The 20410-nt window shown below is 42.3% G+C and overlaps 1 protein-coding gene across 2 annotated transcripts; it reads left to right on the top strand.

Annotated features, from left to right (window-relative positions):
- Positions 1–6751: 6751 nt before the first annotated feature.
- Positions 6752–20147, top strand: LOC109869821 (E3 ubiquitin-protein ligase ARIH2-like). 2 transcript variants are annotated; one of them, XM_020460085.2, is made up of 20 exons: positions 6752–7339; positions 7416–7543; positions 8027–8197; positions 8312–8436; positions 8599–9965; positions 13472–13951; positions 14333–14400; positions 14520–14592; positions 14820–14961; positions 15323–15444; positions 15799–15908; positions 16241–16358; positions 16446–16496; positions 16920–16941; positions 17090–17241; positions 17855–17998; positions 18229–18297; positions 18573–18617; positions 19362–19478; positions 19674–20147. In XM_020460085.2, exons 6-20 carry the CDS (start codon positions 13688–13690, stop codon positions 19743–19745), a joined length of 1569 nt encoding a protein of 522 aa, XP_020315674.1. In that variant the 5' UTR covers positions 6752–7339; positions 7416–7543; positions 8027–8197; positions 8312–8436; positions 8599–9965; positions 13472–13687; the 3' UTR covers positions 19746–20147. The 2 variants fall into 2 exon arrangements, with proteins under 2 accessions (XP_020315674.1, XP_031659279.1); XM_031803419.1 differs by lacking the exons at positions 6752–7339; positions 7416–7543; positions 8027–8197; ... (1 more) ...; positions 8599–9965; positions 18573–18617 and having other exon boundaries at positions 13529–13951.
- The last annotated feature ends 263 nt before the right edge of the window (positions 20148–20410 follow it).

Raw genomic sequence — 20410 nt, forward strand, 5'->3', positions numbered from 1 at the left:
TTCAACTGCTCGCTATGGTTATGGAAATCTCTACTGGTAGGATATTATTAATTTGTTCAGGATGAATTTTCTATTTCATTTAGCCTACCACTTAGGCCTATGTAGCTTTTACAAATCACATGTTGATCTATAAAAGGTGAACTGATGTGTGATTTTGTTGATCTAGAATAAAACATAGATTTTGTCATTTGTTTCATAACAAGCATATGGCTGGGATCCAAGGACCACTGTCGATGTTTCTTGTTTTATTTAAAGAAAAATATAATAATGACGCTTGGCATTATTTGATTTCATAGTCATTGAGAGAGCTTCATTCTTGATCTGATTCAATGGTGAATATATGCCACTGCATTTTCTCTTGAGAAAGGAGGCTGAGGGCAACGGGGCCACCAGAGGCAGTCACAGACAGCGAGAGTTAAAACAATTAGTACTTTCACCTGCAAACGGCCAGACATCTCGGAGAACGCGTCAACTTACGACAGGACAACAGGTGCCTCTGCGCACCACGACGGACACAGAACTGGCATTGCGCAACGGGGTAGCAGTGAGAGAAGACACCGTTTCCTCTTACCTGGTGTGAAATCGGAAAAGGTTATACATGCTTGGGCTTTTGATTTAAAAATATAAAAAGGTGTTGAATAAAGTCGTGGGGGAAACTTAGCCCGCTCCAAAGTGGATTCATCTACACCTGTACCTTTCCTTACCACTAGGTGCAGCGCGGCACCATACCTGCTATAATAGTGTAGTTACTACACCACTCCTGTATGTGTGTGTGTGTGTGTACACTGTTTGTGTAGCTGTAGCCTGTGTGTAAGTTATGGGTAGTCTATAGTCTGCTCAGAGTGCCCACTGCACTGTATGGCTTTTTATTCCTATCTGACTGCGTTGAGGGTTCATATAGGGATGGAAGCCATGCAGTGCGCTGGGCTCATATCACGCTGGACCACAGAAGAGGACCACGGATGCAATCCCCCCAGTGCTCACCCCCCTCTCCCCTCAACTTCCTCTCCACTCCCCATGATGATCTGTCTCCTACTGCATCAAGACTGTCTGAAAATGTGTCTCTCTTATCAGTTCACAGACAGCTCCCTGAGTGACATAATACCTCCAGGCTCCATCATCACCCAGATGTACATCCACAACAAGAAAACATTGTGTGTGTTTGTCCATGAGGAGGTGTGTGTATATGTGTGTGTCTGTGCCACTTTATCAAATACAGAGCTATATGTTTATATATCCCCCTCTGCAGCTTGTTATGGTCTAATCTCACATGTTGATTTTGAAAGATGATTGTGGTTTGGCCAATGTACAATCACAACAATATCAGTCACTGACATGTAACGTGAATAGATGACATGTCTTGTGACTAGACTCAAACATGTCAGAGTGAGATATATATAGAGTGATATCGAAGGGGTGAGAGGGTGGTGCATCTGGCTGTTTTATAGAACAAGTGTTAAGAGTGATGACATTTACCCCTTCCTGTGCCCTCACACACACATATCGTTGGAGGCAACCAGTTTATCTCGCCTTTGGATTTTCCTGGTGCAGACCATAAATGCAAAACCCTTTCTGCCAGTTAGCACAATACTGCCACACCCAGTAATGCACAGTGCACTGCATTTTAGACTTAGTTGTTCTTATCACAGAGTTCGTAAAATCACCACTACATATTACAATCATGTGCACTGAGTGAATTTAACAAATATTAGATCTACCTACACTAGTCTGGAACTTGTAGCCTACTAACCACTAGTACCCTAAGGTCTCTAAGGGTTGGCTTATCGGTATCGGTATCGGTCTCCCAGACACACAGTCTCCTCCCACCCAGTCTCTCCCCAAAAGAAACTCAGATCAGAACACAACCAAAAGTAATATATGGACTATTTTACAACCATTTTACCACTAATCTGAGTTTTGATGTGAAGGGCACTGCTGCCTGTAGGCCATCTCTGTTTCTCTCTCTAGGGAGTACTGATGGAACAGCGGAAGTGGATGCGGATATAACGTTTTCTGAAACCCACCCACAACAATAGCCGCACATTGAGGGGATTTGATTAATCTGGACCGGGAACTCGTATAGGCGTGTTTTGCACCGGGTATTTTGTGTTTCATTAGGATCCCCATTAATTGTTGCAAAAGCTACTCTTCCTGGGGTCCACACAAAACATGAAACATAATACAGAATGACATAATACAGAACATAATTTAGACCGGGTAAAAGTTGATTGCATTCGTTTTGGAACCTGGCTGCCTCCCGGGCGTGAGCCAGGTGCAGGTTGACGTTTATTGCCATGAGTCTTGTCCTGGAGGCAGCACTGAGCGATATCCCATTCGACAGGCCAGCTGTAAAGTCAAAATGGCTATATTGTTAGAAAGAATGCATTTAAAAAATATATTTTTTTAAGATTAGGGTTAGGCATTAGGGTTATCAGTGTGGTTAAGGTTACACGTAACGGGACATAGGCCGGTGTGCTGCGGCTCGGTATAATCGAATCTGCCCACTGTATTATGAAATGCTCGGAAAAGTTGTGAAAATAATCACGGTTTCTCGCACGTTTACACAACTCCACCTGTGCATGGGAAACGCAGTCATTCATGAGTCTGTAATACTGTAAAAAGAACACAATTAATGTTGGAACAGTGAGCCTCACAGGAGGTTGGTGACACCTCCTGTGATGACGGACTCGTAATGGCTGGAGCGGAATCATGGAATGAGTTCGCCGTACACATAGTTTCCATGTATTTGATGCCATTCCAATCGTTCTATCCATTATTATGAGCCGTCCCCCCCTCAGCAGCCTCCGTTGCCATTGCCAAGCGTAAAGAATCTACAGACACACCATTGAAGACCGATACAAAGAAGCTGAAGCAGGTTGCAAAATACATAGCTGGCGGACTAAGAGCCAAAAAGACCAAGGTATTGATACATTTAGCCAACTAGTTACAACACTCGGCTAGCTAGCTAACACTGAGGAAATACTGATTGGAAACATCCATGGAAAAATCTGCTCTGTATCTTTCTATTTAGCTAAGTTAGGCTACATTGTGACACTGACAACGTAACATATCACATGTTTGGCTGCCAGTTACATGTAAAATGCAGACTTATAATGTTGCAGTTGCATCTCTCTGAGTCTGACCGTATGACTTCAATAACTCCTGCTTCAAATGTGTCACTGATGCGTTTTAATGGGCTAGCATCTGTCAGATACATGTTTTTACAGATTGTATGCAGGTGCATGGTTACCATTGTGGATCAACTATCTGTCAATAAACATGGCTGCATATAGGAACGTGTTTTACAATTGATTTGAATTTATTTTTGGTTAATTCTGTGCAGAATTAAACTGTAATAGTTATTTACCACACGTCTTTCATATAACCGTAGCCATATTCATGAACTGGCCTCCTTCCTCAAGATGCTTTTATAGGGCTTTAAACAGAGATTTTAGGGTAGGCAGCCATTATGTTGAGAAACTAAGGTTTTGTCTACTTTATGGTGTGGCACAAAAACAAATCAGTGGACTAGTGAAAGTCTTTCTCTCACTCTCATCTTACAATGACCCATCTCTCCACCCCCTCAGAGAATGGAAACTGAGAAAGTTCAAAGAAAGGCCAAGCCCAAAACTACAGTAGGGGACAACCAACACAAGTAAATACTTCCACAGGGCTCCAGTGAAAGAGGATCCTACTGACATGACTCCTGAGTGTGATATCATCCCTCCTTTTATAACAGCTAGGATATACATGTATACAGTAAAGCCTGGGGGGGAAAGAAGAGGAAGATGAGAAAGGAATGAGCACTAGTTTTGCTTGTACAGTGTTTGTTTACAACACATGTAGATTCGTGTTCTCTGTATGTAGGCCTATGATGGCTCCGGTCCTTACTCTGTGTGTGTGGCCGTGTGATATTGTCGTCTGTCTTCAGAGCTGGCTGAGCCCGTAGGTCCAGTGGAGCCGGTAGAGCCCTGCCCTCAGCCTGTGGAGACAGAGATTGAGACCCTTGACAACATCCGCAAAAAGCCGAAAAGTTGAGAGATGGTGGAAGATACAGTCTGTGTATTTGTGTGTACTCCTTTGGAAAATCAAGTGTTCCACCATAGTATTATCTATCAGAGACTAGGATAATTGTTTATTTTTCCAAGATGGAAATATTAATCAATCAATCACCATGACAACTCTGGTGGTAAACCACATGACTCCAGGGAGAAGAGGAAGGCAGAGTTTGAGACCTACCTGTGACACGATGAACCGCTTCAACAAAGATGTGGTGGAGGACACACACACAAGGTGAGCACACATGCACACCCACACACAAGGCCATGTGGAGGTCCTTACACCACATGTTATCTCACAGACTGTCATGCTGCGTTCACCTGATAACAGAATGACTGTCGTCCATTTTTCGCCTTAACATGTTCTCTTCTCATCTGAACACTATATTCTTACGATATCGATTCTTAACATCTCTCCCATAGGTCCACCTCGTGTCTTTTAGCCAATGGGATATTCCGGAATTGGTTGTGTATTGAACCTGCTGCCCACCCACTTTACCATGGTGGCCAAGGAACACATTGACACTAACTACCCCTCTGGAAATGACACTAGAGTGACATGTATCCAAATTGAAGGCACCTTGCAGAAACTTTTGTGCATGTTTGTCTGTTGCATATTCTTTTTTTTCGCTGCGAATGGAGTATGTTTGTGAGGGAGGACCATATTCTTTTGAACAACTTGGGCTCTTATGGTATGACTTGTTCTCTCTAGACATAAACTCAACTGAAGCCTCTTTCCTGTGTCTTACCTGCATGATGCAACTTTGACCTCTGACCCCTGTGCTTGTCTGTTTCCATCAGCTGTTTCTGTTGGTGCTTAGTTTGTTGCAGCTCTTGTCGACTGCTGCTCTCTCTGCATCCCCTGTCACTGAAGCCCCCCCATCATCAAAGGGTACAGCCTGACTGAAGGCTTTTGGGTCGTTCTACGAAATGTGTGCATTTAGCATCCCTTTGATATTTTTAAGTAGAAATTGTGCACCAATATTTGATTTTAAAAGCCTTTTATATTACATGATGTGCCCTTTAATAGAGACCACATGGAGTATTCAATAAATCTGATTTTTTACATGAATAAAGACTTGCTAAAGTGTTAAAATCCCGCATTTTGATGTGTCCCTCCGTGCACCCTCTGTGAATCTAGGAAGATTTTAACCCACTTAATCCCAACATTTTGATGTATCCCTCCGTGCACCCTCTGTGAATCTAGGAAGATTTTAACCCACTTAATCCCAACATTTTGATGTGTCCCTCCGTGCACCCTCTGTGAATCTAGGAAGATTTTAACCCACTTAATCCCAACATTTTGATGTGTCCCTCCGTGCACCCTCTGTGAATCTAGGAAGATTTTAACCCACTTAATCCCAACATTTTGATGTGTCCCTCCGTGCACCCTCTGTGAATCTAGGAAGATTTTAACCCACTTAATCCCAACATTTTGATGTGTCCCTCCATGCACCCTCTGTGAATCTAGGAAGATTTTAACCCACTTAATCCCAACATTTTGATGTATCCCTCCGTGCACCCTCTGTGAATCTAGGAAGATTTTAACCCACTTAATCCCAATATTTTGATGTGTCCCTCCGTGCACCCTCTGTGAATCTAGGAAGATTTTAACCCACTTAATCCCAACATTTTGATGTGTCCCTCCGTGCACCCTCTGTGAATCTAGGAAGATTTTAACCCACTTAATCCCAACATTTTGATGTGTCCCTCCGTGCACCCTCTGTGAATCTAGGAAGATTTTAACCCACTTAATCCCAACATTTTGATGTGTCCCTCCGTGCACCCTCTGTGAATCTAGGAAGATTTTAACCCACTTAATCCCAACATTTCTCCAAATTGTTGCCATTATTGTAAAGCCATAGTTATTTTGTTGCTTTGACAGTCATTTCTCGAGATTAATATTTATTTAATCTGATTAGTGATTGATTTACATCTGTCCCTCATTTTAAGGTCAACCCTGTTACGTGAACTGAACTCTCATTTTAATGTGATGAAGCTATTCCTTTTAAAATATTTTTTAAACATCTAATAGTCAAACCATAGTGTAAAAGCAGGTGAGCAGGTTCTACTCTTTTTTGGGGGGGGAACCATGTTCTGATGTTATGTGGTGGAAAAATGAGCAGGTCGAACATAACAACCCTGTGTTACCCATAGATAGACAGGCTAGAAATGTTTTAACGATTCCATTTTTTGGGTGAAACTTACTTTCAATTTCCCCTCCCACAACAATCTTCCATTCCCCCTGGTCCCAATGGGATTTATGTCTGTTTTAACGTTAAATAGTCAACCTGTTAATTTATTTGGTACTTAATAGGCACATACTATAGTCTTTAAATTTTTTAAATTTAACCTCTTGAGATGGGAACACATTTATTTATGAAGTTGAATATGTGCTCTTAATGAGAAAATTAGGTGGAATCAAAAGTTACTACTCAAAAGGTATCCAATTTGTGGAACAAACCTTTTATTTATTAGTGTGCTTATGTTCATTGCGGTTGTATGTATACCCTTGTTATAGTTCACCCGCTCTGTGTGTGTCCTTATCTGATCCAAATCTCTTCCTCATAACAAGGCAGCCTCAGGTAGCCTGCCTGGAAAGAGTCCCTTGCAGAATAAACCTCCCAAAGAGATCCCCTCAGAGCCCGAGGTCTCCCCAGGGACCAAGAGACCTGAGGGGGGGGGGAAGAGCAAGAGAGGAGGGAAGAAGGCAAAAAAGAAAGAGTCAGGGGAGACTGAGACAGGTTTTTCAGTGGGACAGAAAACCAGTAACTCCCAAGTGCCGCAGCATAGCCTTGAAGTTGAGTTAGAAGGAGAGCAGTGAAAGGGAGGGACCCAGTGACGGGGAGGAGTTACAGCTGACCAATGAGGAGGACAGCGAGGCATCTGAGGAGCAAAAGCCATCAGGGCCAAGAAAGGGAAAGGAGGCAAGAGTTCAGCTTCATAGAGAAGAAATAGTGGAGGCAAGAAGAAAGTGAAGAGGGGGATGAGGATTGGGGGGGAGAAGGGGATGAAGCCGGCCAGGAGGAAGGGTGAAGACGAGTGGTTGAAGGTCTACCTGGAGAAGACTGGGTGCTGGTTGTGTGTGGGTGGGGCACCCACTGTTCTCCAAGCAGGCCACGTAGCCCATAACCTACGTGGTAGTTGTGGATGGAGATAGTCACATGAAGGATCTGGGCAGCAAGTACGACCCCACCTGAATGACCTCCACCAGAATGTGCCAGGTGGACAAGGAGTGGTGGGAAGTGAGGAATCTGAGAGAGACATCCAGGAGGAAACAGGTGAGAATGAGACGCACATCCACACACTTTCATTTATACAGCTTGTCATGTACACTCCTCTCTGCTCTCGCTCCAGGGGAAGTTGCTGGACAAGCTGTTACCCACATCAATAGCAGAGTACACCCCCCCTGTACGCCCTATACGCCCTGAAGAGACTACTGAGATATGAAGCTCTTACTCCAGGGGAGAGCTCGTCTACTCCAGGTAAGCAGCACACATAACAGGATTTTTTTCATAACTGATTTTGAATGCAAAGAATTAGATAGAGGGCTGCTTAAAATTATAAAGTTGATTCAAAGCAGAGTTAATGGAAATGTTCTTTTTTGGAGGTAATGTAAATGTATTATTGTGGTGTTCATAGAGATTGTGTCCGGTATCCAAAACAAATGTATATTTTTTTACTTTTCACACTCAAAAAATATACAGTTTTAGCCTAGCAAAACCCACTCACACACACACACACACACACAAAGATGATGATAGGTTGTTCGAATCGCTCTTGGAAGGCCAGGATGACATCAGAGCAGAAGGACAAAGATGACCTGCCTCTGCTTGGTAAATGGCAGACAGAGGAGTAACCAGCCACCAGTAGCTGTAGATGGCAGGGTATGATTACTCTCTAAAAAAACTTGTGTGTATATTACAGTGTATTAACCATTGAGTTAGGTGTATGTTTGTTTTCTCCAGGTGCCTCGTAATGACTTTGGCAACGTGTTCCTGTTCAAGCCCTGCATGTTGCCAGTAGGTTGTGTCATTCTTCAACTGCCAAACCTCAAGAGTAGCTAAGAAGCTGGACATGGACTGTGCCTCTGCTGTCGCTGGCTTTGACTTCCACCATGGTGGCTACTTTCATGCTGTGTACGTTTTTCCTTGTCTGTGTGTTTGTATGTGCATATGTATGGTTGTGGAATTGTTTATTTCTGACATGTATGCTGATGTTACATAGTATGTTTCTGTGTGTTTATTTTCTAGAACGGATGGCTACATTGTGTGTGTGTGTGCGTGTGCGTGTGCGTGTGTGTGTGTGAGGAGCATGAGGAGATCCTGAGTTCAGCTTGGGTGGAAGACCAAGAGATCCAGAGATATAGTAGAAAGAGGTGAGTTATAGTGTGTTTGTGAAAATTAAATGCATATTTTATGCAATTAATCCTCTTTATGGAGGTGTCTTTTTTAAACATTCTACAGTGTAGTACAGACAATGTTTGTTATGTTAGTGCTGCTCATATTTTGTTCACATGTATCTTGTGTGTCTTTTCCAGAAGCAGGAAAAGAGAGCCGTGTCTAACTGGACTCTGCTGGTGAAGGCCCTCTGATCAGGGAGACACTCCAGCGGTGCTATGGGAAGAAAGGCCCAATAGCCGGGGGAGGACTGGACCAACTGAAGAGCCAGAATGGGGACAGGGTCTGTCGTCTGAAGGGGAGGGGGATGAGGAGCGTAGGCAGCTGCTGCCACACTGGCACAGACTTGGCCCCAGGACAGTGGCACAGGGGGACCAAACGGGAGAAAAGGGTCCCGTTCGAGAAAGTACGTGTTCTTCATGTTTCCAGAATGGATCAGAGCCAATATTCACAATGTGTTTCAGTGCTGATCTAGAATCTGTTTAGCCTTTTAGATCATAATGAATAAGATTACATGGACAGGGAGGACCAGATCCTAAATCAGCACTCCTACTTTCCTACTTTAAGACACTATGAATACGGGCCCAGAAGTAGGTCAGACAGACAGGTGTTCCGTGATTAGTGTTGCGTGATTCTCGGTTCCTGATGTCTTACAGGAGATGTAGGTCATTGTAATCCCTGTGGACCAAGACCTACAAAGCAGCCTGGCACAAACTCAAACCTGTACTGCTGCAGGTGGTGGACCCTCAATGTAAACTGATTTCCTTCAACCCCCCCATTACACTCCTATTCTCTAGAGTGAGAAAAATAAGCTGCTGGTGTGTGTATGTTTGTACAGGCACGTAAATGGGGGGAGCTCAGTTGTTTGTCTCTACTCTGTATTGGTATAAATAATGTTTCTGTATCAAAAATATTTTTCAAATATTATTTTATGAAAATAAAAAATGTCACAGTGTTGTTCCCATAATGAGTTAAGGACCGCCACTGAGTCATACAGCCAAGAATGCCCCCTCAGTTTTACAAAAGCATTCAGAGCTTGGAATATATTCCCAGCCACTCAGAGAGAATAGTGGAAGAGTGTTTTTGACTTCTGACAGAAGTTGTTTAAACCAGACTGATCTCATATGACAGTGTGTTCTGCATGTTTTTTACATTGCATTACTTTTGTTCATGCAGTGCAGTCTGACCAGAGACAGTCCTTAAAATGTTTTAATGGACTGCTCCTACTTGTTAGCTAAATGTATTGGCATTAAAAGACTGGGAAATTATTTGAATGTAGATTCATTTGTAAATTCACCAGAAACTAATGTCAGACAGTCTATTTATATTTGGGTCCCGTCTTGAAGAACAGAACTGGCCAATGGTAGTCATACCTGGCGACACGGAAGTGGCGTAAATTGTGAATATTCGTGTACTTCCTGTCTTCTGCTTTACTGGGGGTGCTGATCGAGAATTGGTTCTGTTTTGTAGAGCCAGGTTTGGCTTCAATTGCAAGGCAACCCGCAAGGTAAGTATAGACAGCAGTACTTGGTGGGAAGATATATGCTAACGATAAAGCGGAGTGGTTTGTTAATGAGCCCCAGATGGCCTTGTTTATATGCCAATCTCCGGCCTAGAGTGTGAGACGCGGTTGCGAAGGGGCTCCAGCTACTCGTTAGCTAGCTAACTAGCTAGCTATCAGCTGTGGATAATTCCAGGGTGGAACAATGGCACAGCTGTTTTAAAAAAATATATTATTATTGTTTTTACCTCGCCTAGGTCTAGCATATCGTATTTGGTGGGTTATTAAACTATTGAGTTGGAAAACTGATTTTGTGGTTATCTCCAGTGTATTACTATATTGCTATCTAACGTTAATATGTAGCACCCCAAGTGAGGGAGGGTTGAAAAAACCTCTAACATAATTTTTAAAATCAAATGGATACGAAACTATTTAAGAAATAAGAATTGTATTTAGAATATAATCCCTAATTAAATATTCCAACAGATTGGTGGTCAAGCTATTTTACTCAAATGCAACGGTGATGTGGGTAAGATCCCTATTAAGCTATCTAACTAAGTATTTCTAACTTGGAACCAACTTTTCCCCAAATAGATATACAGTACCAGTCAAAAATTGACACATTTGACTCATTCCAGAGTTTCTTTATTTTTATTATTTTCTACATTGTAGAATAATAGTGAAGACCTTCAAACTATGAAATTACACATGTGGAATCATTTAGTAACCAAAAAAATGTTAAACAAATCATTATATTTTAGGTTCTTCAAAGTAGCCACCCTTTGCCTTGATAGCTTTGCACACTCTTGGCATTCTCTCAACCAGCTTCACCTGGAATCCTTTTCCAATGGTCTTGAAAGATTTCCCCAATATGCTGAGTACTTGTTGGCTGCTTTTCCTTCACTCTGCAGTCCAAACCATTTCAATTTGGTAGAGGTCAGGTGATCTCATGCAGCTGGGTGAGAGAATGCCAAGAGTGTGCAAAGCTGTCAAGGCAAAGGGTGGCTACTTTGAAGAATCTCAAATATATTTAGATTTGTCTTAACACTTTTTTTTGCTTACTACATGATTCCATATGTATTATTTTATAGTTTGGATGTCTTCACTATTATTCTACAATGTAGAAAATAAGAAAAAATAAAGAAACCCTTGACTGAGTAGGTGTGTCCAAACTTTTGACTGGTACTGTACTTTCTGGAATAATAAAGACATAAAATACAAAAATAAGTGTGTTTCCAGAACCCGTTTGACAACAACTTTGGGTTAAACAATTGTTGAATAATGATGATTATCCAGAATTCATGAATACATAATATTACATTCACTCCTGAGGAGTATCAAATTGTTGTTAGAGCTGTCCCTAAAGGTGCTATTCTTCTTTTAGGAGAATATAACAGTACTCCAAGTGCAACTGTTGAGGATTTTGTAGCCTCAATTCAGTTAGAAAGAATTGACATTATAAACTATAAATGTAATAATATACATACATAATATAGATGTATGTATGAAAACTCTAAGATGTTACTATTGTATGGCAGCCCCCGCACCTCTGATTCAGAGGGGTTGGGTTAAATGCAGAAGACACATTTGTGTTGTATGCATTGAGTTGTAGAACTGACTAGGTATCCCCCTTTCCCTTATTCCCTCTGCTAGAATATACTGGAATGCAGCCCCGGGACAAGTAAACTGGGACAGTTTTGTTGTTGTCTGGCAAATATTGTATATCTAATAAGGTGAAATAAGTATCATACAAACTCATTCATAGAATCTGCCCTGTAAAGACCTTTATTATACACAGATTTAAAATAGCTATTGATAATAAATGTGTATTTTGTGGTTGTGACACAGATACTCTTGACCATTTATTTTGGGACTGTTCTTATGTCAGAAGATATTGGAGTGAGTTTGAAGATTTTAAAAGAAACCACTATAAATGCTAATTTGAAAGACTGATATTATGTTTTATTTTGATCCAAATGATATGGACCCTGATTTAAACTTGAATTTGAAATATATTTTTCATAGATTCTTTTGCCATAAAATGAAGTGGGTGAAGAACAAACCCCTTTTCATATTGTTTGACATAATAATAAAAAAATTGATTTAATCTACACTCCCCTGGTTACATTTAGTTGAAAGTTTAGTATTTGGACCCATATTCCTAGAATGCAATGACTACATCAAGCTTGTGACTACAAACTTGTTGGATGCGTTTAGTTTTGGTTGTTTAACATTATGTTGTGCCCAATAGAAACTAATGGTAGATCATGGAGGCATCCACATTAATGTAGAAGTGTTCAGAAACAAGTTATATTTTTATTTACGATAAAAGTGACACTACATGACTTACTATTAATTTCTATTGGGCACAACATAATCCAAAACGCAACCAAACAAACTGCAAATCCATTCAACAAGTTGGTAGAAGAGCCACAAGCTTGATTTTTAGTCATTGCATGCTAGGGATATGGGACCAAATACTAAACTTTTGACTAAATGTAGTGAATTTGTTCAAATACCTATGACACCTTAAAATCTGGGGGGGGGGGGGGGCTATTTACATGAAAGTGCATTAGTTTCTAAACAGGAAAACATCTGTTTTGAATATACCCTCAAATAAAAGGTGACATTCTGCACTGTTGCCTCATTTGGAACATTTGATCTTAAATCCAAAATCTGTAGTATAGAGCCAAATTAAGTTTAGGGAGTGTATGTAAAGTTAAGAATGTCACCCTGCATAAGTGCCTATTTATAGCATGGAGAGAATGCGAACAAGCGTCTGGTACTGACCTGGGGCCAGGTCGATTTTGCAAGTCACAAATTACAACTCCTGGCTGCCCACTGTGGTGATCTTATGGCTTCATGTTAATGCTGCATACGTGCATCACAACCTGTAGGACAGGATCAGATATCTGAGAGAGAACTACAATCACAACAGCGCCAACTACATCAAGGTGCTTTTGAGATTGCAAGTCATTAATTAGTTGGCAAACTAATCCTGTTTTTGGTTATTATGGCTAGCTGGACTCTGTCACGCAGCTGCTCGTGTCTACTGTCCTACCAACTTGTCTGTACTGTAAAACATGTCATGTAGCTAATCCTTTAAACTGCTTCTTTAAGCTGTTTGTATCCCACACGTGTTTACTTACTGTTTGTCTAATGTACAGTACAACTAAAAGAAAGTCCTAGGGGTAATGGAAGATCTGAAGAGTAAATCTGAAGCTTTGGTTGGAGAGAAGTTTTACCGGATCTCTACTCAGTGAATCACACAAGTGGCTGGGTATTAGAGCAGACTGCTCTATCTTGTGCAGAGTGAGAACTTGACTGGAGTACAAGTTACATTGATCTAAGTACAGAAGATTTAGATGAATGAACACCATGCCTGGCAAGCCATCTCTCCTCCCTGACCCAGTTCTTCCAGATCATAGAACTTGATTTCCTTATAAATCTCTTTAAAGTAACACTCAACCATGATCTTTTTCCCCCTTTCATCCCTCCCTCCTTTTCTACAGTTCTTTGTGTCCTCTCAGACCATCCACCTCGTCGGTTCCTCATGAAAGACGGGGAGTGTAACTTCTTCTGCTTCTTCCGTTGCTGCTGAGTGGTGTCGGGCTAGTCTGTGGAACTGTGTTCTCTAGGAGCTGTAGTTCCCCTGGTGACGCTGACGGCCAGAGAGCTGTCAGTCAGTCCCAGAGAGAGAGAGAGAGAGAGAGAGGCTCTGCCGGGGAATGTCTGTGGACATGAACAGCCAGGCCTCTGACAGCAATGAGGATGACTTCGGGGTCAACTCGGAGGAGGACGAGGATGACGACGGGGGTGACGATGAGGACCAGGGGGACATAGTGGACTACTACGACGGTGTGGCCGGAGACATGGAGCAGCAGGGGGCCGACTCGTTTGACCCAGAGGAGTACCAGTTCACCTGCCTCACCTACAGTGAGATCCAGAAGGTGCTCTGCAAGGAGGTCAACAGTATCGCCGCCATCCTGAAGGTTAGTGTTGGGCTTGTCTATGGGGTAGTCGTTACCATTAACCACAGATCTAGGATCAGATTACCATTCCCTCAATTGTAACCATAACAATTAGAGGTGTGAAAATATCTGACCCTAGGTTAGGTGGGCATGCATGATTAATTCCCATCAGAACGGGTGTGCTTTAGCCCAAATTAAATGGGGAACTGAAAAATCTGACCATATCAGTGGCAGGGTCACATGATATCTAGGTATAGGAGTTCCTTGTCGTCTCGGTGATTATCAGTTTGAAGAAGTATGAAAATAGTTGAAGATGAGGGTGTGCAGCCTGCTGGGAACCGCTGTATTGATACGCTGCCTTCTCATGATGCTCATGCTGCTCTCTCCCTCCTCTCTGGACAGGTTTTACCTGCTGTAGCCAAACTGGTCCTTGTGCATTTTCACTGGCAAGTGTCACAAATACTGGACAGGTAAACGCACACATGCATTGTCATACTCACTTATATTTTCATACACATGCATAGCAAATATTGTGATATACTGGTACTAATTCTATTTCTGATGCACTCATTTTTATTTTGCCTTTCAGATACAAGTCCAACTCATCTCAGTTGCTGTCTGAGGCCCAGGTCCAGCCCAGCAGCACCTGCAGATCAGTTCCTGTAAGAACTAAGAGTGCTCTTTTGTCTTAGTGAGTGTGTCTGTAATGTATTTCGGTAAAGTTAAAGGTGGTATCTGGAAAGGCAAGGCGACTCAATGTTCCAGTTGTGTAGGTGTTCTGAACTAAACACCAACTAAAAGGTCACTGACCAGATATGGCACTTGGGCCACTATTTGAGAATCACTGGTATGTAATATTGGTATGTTTTAATGTTTTGTGGGTCTCCAGACCCCTCAGTCCCTCCAGTGTGGGGTGTGTCTGCAGCTGGTTCGGAGGGATGCCCTGCTTGCGCTGCCCTGCCAGCACTCCTTCTGCAAAACATGCTGGGAGCAGCATTGCACTGTACTCGTCAAAGATGGGATGGGAGTGGGTAAGCAGCACTGCTAGGGATGATACGACCTGTCAAAGTGTTAAGTCAGGAGCTGGCTCTTCCTTTCAAGGGAGTGATGCGATAGGCTTTGAAGAGGACCCCTGGTGGGATATTTATTTACCAGTATTTGATCGCTTTTATGTGCAATCAGATTCAGATGTATTGATACCTTTAGATGTTTTAGTAATAAATAAATAAAAAACATTATGCACGTGTTTCTCCAGATTCTTTTTTTTTAATGCTCTGTGTGTATGCATCATCTTCAAACGTTCAAATGACGTTTGTGTGTGTGTGTGTGTGTGTGTGTGTGTGTGTTTGTCTGTGTGTGTGTGTGTGTTTGTCTGTGTGTGTCTGTGTGCAGGTATCTCCTGTATGGCTCAGGATTGTTCCCTCCAAATGCCAGAGGACTTTGTGCTCCCGCTGCTGCCTGGTGAGGAGCTGAAGGACAAATATAGACGCTACCTCTTCAGGGACTATGTGGAGGTACAAGTCTTAGCATGTCCCTCTGGTGGTCTGTCTGGCTGCTTGTTGGTGCTTCCCACTCAGTCTGCCCTCTTTCTATTAGTCTCCCAGTTTGCCTTTGTCTCTCACTACACCTTTTGTTCTTGGGACAGCAAACAGTGAACAACCACACTGTCCGCATAATCATTAATTTTTTACAATCAACCTCTTCATTTCTGTCATTTAGCTATTGTGTGTATGTTTATCAAGTGCTCTCCACCTATTGAACATGTCTGTAACAATGGGAAAGGCCCAGTCAGTCTCTAGGCACTGCCGGTAAGGCCTAGTCGGTCTCTAAGCACTGCCGGTAAAGCCCAGTCTCTCGCCCTCCTTCAGAGCCACTTCCAGCTGCAGCTGTGTCCAGGGGCAGACTGTCCCATCGTCATCCAAGTGCAGGAGCCACGGGCCCGCAGAGTACAGTGCATCCGCTGCAATGAGGTCTTCTGGTGAGACACACACAGATGCCCGCACATACAGCTCTTACGCCCAGATGCCCGCACATACAGCTCTTACGCCCAGATGCCCGCACATACAGCTCTTACGCCCAGATGCCCGCACATACAGCTCTTACGCCCAGATGCCCGCACATACAGCTCTTACGCCCAGATGCCCGCACATACAGCTCTTACGCCCAGATGCCCGCACATACAGCTCTTACGCCCAGATGCCCGCACAAGGTGTCAAATAATATGCATCATGTCAGATGAACATATGCACTGATCATATCATTGACTCCCTGCAGATTCCCTTTTTAATGTTTCTCTACATCCGCCCTCAGTTTCAAATGCCGGATCATGTACCACGCCCCAACAGACTGCCCAACCATCCGAAGGTGGCTAACCAAATGTGCAGACGATTCAGAGACCGCCAACTACATCAGTGCACACACTAAAGATGTAAGACTGCACACACACGCAATTGTGTGATTTTCCAATATTTTCCTTTGCTTTTGTACATAATGTTTAATAGTGTGTATTTTTCAGTGTCCTAAGTGCAATATCTGCATTGAGAAGAATGGAGGCTGCAATCACATGGTGAGTGAGGATGGAATCCAGCATTATCTCAAGGTTATACCAACTATGGGCACATTGACATTTGTATTAGTGTTCTATAAATCTCTGGCACTAAGTCATTTCAAACTCTACATGTTCTTTATATTGTTTCTATATAATCAGGCTTTAAATGAATCAGACAGCTAGCTAGACAACTGCCGGACAACCTCCATCTTATGACATCAGAATTATTCAAATACAATTTTCCCAATTAGAATTCCCCTTGAGAGAGACTGCCTACTGCTTTCTTGCCGGGCTATATGCTGAATTCACTAATGCTTTAGCTCCTGTCTTTATTCAGACCAGACACTTTTAAATACTAATGGATTCTCAAGTCATTGAACGATATTCTATGTAATGTTAGAGCTGCCAAATGACTGATGTTGCGTTTCCTCTCTGTTTCAGCAATGCTCCAAGTGCAAACACGGTATGTATCCAATTATACTTACAGCTTTGCACCTAATTAGCTTTTCTACCGATCATCATTTGTCAGTTCAACTGACTCCAGCCATATGTAGCCCATTTTGACATATCATATAGTTTTTTCACTAATGTCAGCATCACTGTGCATGTAGACTTCTGCTGGATGTGTCTGGGGGACTGGAAGACCCATGGCAGTGAGTACTATGAGTGCAGTCGCTACAAGGAGAACCCAGACATCGTCAACCAGAGCCAGCAGGCACAGGCCAGAGAGGCCCTCAAGAAATACCTCTTCTACTTTGAGAGGGTGAGATGCATACACACAAACATGCTACTACCACTGACAAGAACATATGACAGTCAAACATCTGCTCACACTGAGTATTATGTGGAATTAAGTGAACCTTTCTGAAGTATCACAATGTTTAATGTAAATAGATGACATTAACGACATCAAATCACTGCGTGGCCAGAGTAACTGTGTTAATCAGGTGGCCTGTGGTTTGTTTAGTACTTGGCACCACCACCATCAGCACCTGTAATGTCAACCAGAGCCATATAATTTAGAATAAAATAAGAAAATATTATATCAATACATACTGTGCACTTTCAAGGATAGTATATACATGAATGTTCCTCAGTCACACATACTTACACAGAAGTAGTCTTCACATTCTCTTGTACTTTTAGATCATGGGAACTCAATCTCCCATACATGTTAAAAACAAATCTGTGAATGTTACAAGCAATGACGACATGTCAAATTAACACTTAGATACCTCTCAGAATCACCCAAAACATGCTTATTAAGTATGTGACTTTCTTGAGGGTGTGTTGTGTTTTATTTGATTACATTTTGTCTGTCATGTTTTCTTACTGTTTCTCCAGTCCAGACTATGACCGTGTGTTTGTCTCTTTAGTGGGAGAACCACAATAAGAGTCTCCAGCTGGAGGCTCAGACGTACCAGCGGATCCAGGAGAAGATCCAAGAGCGGGTGATGAACAACCTGGGCACCTGGATAGACTGGCAGTACCTGCAGAACGCTGCCAAGCTGCTGGCCAAGGTACTACTGCCCCTGCCTGCCTCAGTCACACACAAAGGAAAAAACACACACATTAACACCGGAATGTATAGGGCTTTTCACACTACAAATTAGTATGTAACCGAGGCAGCACAGTTTGGTTCAGGTTGGCATTATGGTGTGAAAGGAGTATCTGTGTACTTATTTTAACTACTACACTGTGCTTAAACCAATAACAAGTCATGCTTATCTCTTATCTGTTTGTCCCACAGTGTCGCTACACACTGCAGTATACTTACCCCTACGCCTACTACATGGAGTCTGGTCCTCGTAAAAAACTGGTGAGAATCCTGTCTTGTTCTGTGTGTGTGTGTGTGTGTTAGTAGTATAAGCTAACAAAGGCTTAGTAAGCTATATTAAATGTATCTAGTCAAATGCTAATTATCTATATTATAATACCGTATGCCACTTAATTAACTGTGGGGGGGTCTCCACTTACAATTTAGCCCTGATTTCTAAGGGGGGGAAGCACGTCGTCCTGTTACATGCTACTGGTCATTTTATATTTCGCTGTGTTTTGTATTTTTGTTTATTTTCCCGGTTTTTGTGTTTTCAGAATGTTCGTTGCTGTGGGAGATCGTGCTGTCACAATGCATATGATGTAGGCAATTGTAGGCCAATTTGGAAACTGTAGAATGATTACATTACCCATAATACTCATTGACTGAACATTCCAAATTACCATTGCAATTATGCTGCGTTCAGTTGCTAGTCGGAACTAAGAAACTCCGAAATTTGACTTGGAAGCTCGTTGTAGAAACAAAATGTTTCCCACTTAAGTACCAGAACCAACCAATAGGACTCTCCATGCAAATAACTTGCATTCTTTTGATTTCGGAGGTTCTGAGTTTCCGATAGGACTTGAATGCAGCATTATGCATCACAAGGCATTTATTGATCACAATAGTATTTATATTGTGTAGGGCAGGCCAGTAACCTTTGGACATAATTGCTTTAAAAGAGGGGAATTCCACTCATATTTTTAAAGCTTTTATTTAGAAAGATTATAAATTACAAGGGGATATCAACTTTTTCCTGGTGAGGAGTCACGTGTTGAGAGTTACCACTCAGCCACAACTCTGTATACCTACTTAAATTTGTAACCACATTTTCAGTATTGTACACACAGGATGACATTTAGCAGTGAGCAAAATAATAGCTTATTAGCAGCATGAATTTGTGCTTTGCAGGGGGGTTATTGCGTGAACGATTCTGTGACGGTTGCAGTCCACAAAGATGAAATTGAATTGATCAGATCCATAAATTAACGGGCAGGGTGCCGCTAGTTGCTTATGACATATCAAACATGCCGTCTGAAATGAATGTGTTTTTCTATCCTTTTCAGTTTGAGTACCAGCAGGCCCAGCTTGAGGCAGAGATTGAGAACCTGTCTTGGAAGGTGGAGCGAGCAGACACCTACGAGAGAGGGAGTGAGGGGGAGCTGAGCGCCAATGACCGAGGGGTAAGAAAGGGGGGGTTTGGGAGGTTTCCAGATTGGGACTTGCATTGGCTGGGATCACAGGGGAGTTGAGGGGTATTGGCATGTCTTGGGAAATTGGAAGGACCAAAAAGATGTTGCAGCATATTAATTTATTAGACCATTGTGTGAAGAATTTAACTCCTTCATAAGTCATTCATGACCCTCTGTTTCCCTCAGGATCTGGAGAATCAGATGCACATTGCTGAGCAGAGGAGACGCACGCTGCTGAAGGATTTTCACGACACCTGAAGTTACCATCCTACTGCAAAGCACCAACAGCTCCCTCCTTCATCCCTCCCTCATTAAGTGCTCTATTTGTCTGCTACAGGGTCTCAGAATGGCACAGTCCCCCCCCCCCCCCCCATTTAGATCTGTCAACAACGCCACATTCTTACACACTACACCATGAAATGAGAAAGCATGCGCATGCTCGCGCACTCACACATACACTCTTCAGAAAATAAAACAAATTCTTAATTTTCCTCCCACGCGGTCCCACCATCCTTCTACTTTTCTTCTCACATTGTTCACCTTTTTCTGGAAATGGCTGTTGATAGTTAGATCGTTTAAGAAACGGAAAATTTAAAAAATGCTGTAATTTTCCATGGTTGTACATTAATACAGAAATAGTTACTGAGTTTTTAAAACAAATTTGTTTCTTGTGTATTAATTATCACACCAATGCCTGTAAGAGTTTGCAAGAGAGCAGAAACACACTGGCACCCAGGCTAGGTTCACCAGCAGTGGTGTGGTTGTCTATGGGTTGACTGCAAACTTTTACTGATAACCCTTACTCTCAGAGAATCTTAAATTTAGGACTAATTTTGCTAAGATTACAGATTACATACTCAACACTTCAGACGTGTTAAATTCTGATACCCTCTGACCTTCCAACACAAACAGTAGACCTCCAC

This window comes from Oncorhynchus kisutch, linkage group LG24 (genome assembly GCF_002021735.2).
Source record: "Oncorhynchus kisutch isolate 150728-3 linkage group LG24, Okis_V2, whole genome shotgun sequence".
Lineage (NCBI taxonomy): Eukaryota > Metazoa > Chordata > Actinopteri > Salmoniformes > Salmonidae > Oncorhynchus > Oncorhynchus kisutch.